Here is a 1,066-nt window from a genome sequence, read left to right as displayed (position 1 = left end):
CTCTACGGCGTTGTATGTGTAGGGGTCACTCATAGCACTACTCTTTCCGTGATTTCGATAGAGAGCATTCGCTCGCGGTTTCCCTGACAGCTGGTGGCGTCTGTCTCTGTGTCTGTGTGTGTGCAAAAGCGACGTTGGAGTAATACACGGTGGCGTAAACGAGCACCCGCATATCCATCCATCCTCTCACTCGGATTTCGTGCAGCATTCTGTGCAAATATCGCGTTTCGTGCAGCAATCACGCGTCCTCCGATATCTATCTTTCTCTATCTCTACACGCCGACATCAGTAGCGTTCTGTAGCCGGGAGGCGATTACCGATCGGTGACTACGTATATAAGGAAAAACACGTCATTCGTCGAAGAAGCGGCAGAAAAGCGCGCTGTTTTAGCACGAGTCTCTGCAAAGCGAGACCGAATACGCGGAGCATCGATCACTGACAAGCGAAGAGGACATCCGTGTACACACGCACACACACACATATATATATAATATATATATAGATACTAAACTCGTACCTGTTTCTAGCCGGGAGTAGGTTTACGGTGACACCAAGTTGCACCGGAGCGTACTTACACCTGTGGACGGACCGCAGGTAGAAAACGAAATCGAAACGATCGCTCCGTGAACCGCATCGAAAGTGAAGTGCCGTGATTAAAAACGTACACGCGTGCGTGCACGACGAGCGAACAGAGAGAGCACGCGTGGGCGGAGACAGAAAGAGGCCGATAGCGAAGGCGATCACATAGACACGGGCATCACCTAGAATGAACAGAGTAATGTTCAACATGAATAGAGTTAGCCATCGCGTCGTCATTTCCGTCGTGCTGGTGATATTCTGTGAGATCACTGGTCTGGAGTCGGGCAGCACCGTCGGAGCCGTCAATCTACCGCCGGTTTTCTGGAACAGCTCCAACCCTGTGTGAGTACACGCACATCCCCCGCACATACACACACGCGCGCGCACGCACACACGCACACGGCGCACACGCGCTCGCGCGTACAAAAAACGCACGCACACGCACACACACGCACACACACACACACACACACACACACACACACAC

General features: G+C 52.4%; 1 protein-coding gene across 1 annotated transcript in view; it reads left to right on the top strand.

Annotated features, from left to right (window-relative positions):
- The window catches only part of LOC106805207, a 10,235-nt gene continuing 9,169 nt past the window's right edge, over positions 1–1,066 (top strand). Inside the window, exon 1 of the mRNA XM_014806705.1 lies at positions 1–921. Within this exon, the coding sequence (XP_014662191.1) occupies positions 767–921 (155 nt within the window). The 5' untranslated portion in view covers positions 1–766. The remainder of the gene's footprint in view (positions 922–1,066) is intronic.

This window comes from Priapulus caudatus, unplaced genomic scaffold (genome assembly GCF_000485595.1).
Source record: "Priapulus caudatus unplaced genomic scaffold, Priapulus_caudatus-5.0.1 Scaffold105, whole genome shotgun sequence".
NCBI lineage: Eukaryota > Metazoa > Priapulida > Priapulimorpha > Priapulimorphida > Priapulidae > Priapulus > Priapulus caudatus.
This window is presented reverse-complemented; position numbering and strand designations above follow the sequence as displayed.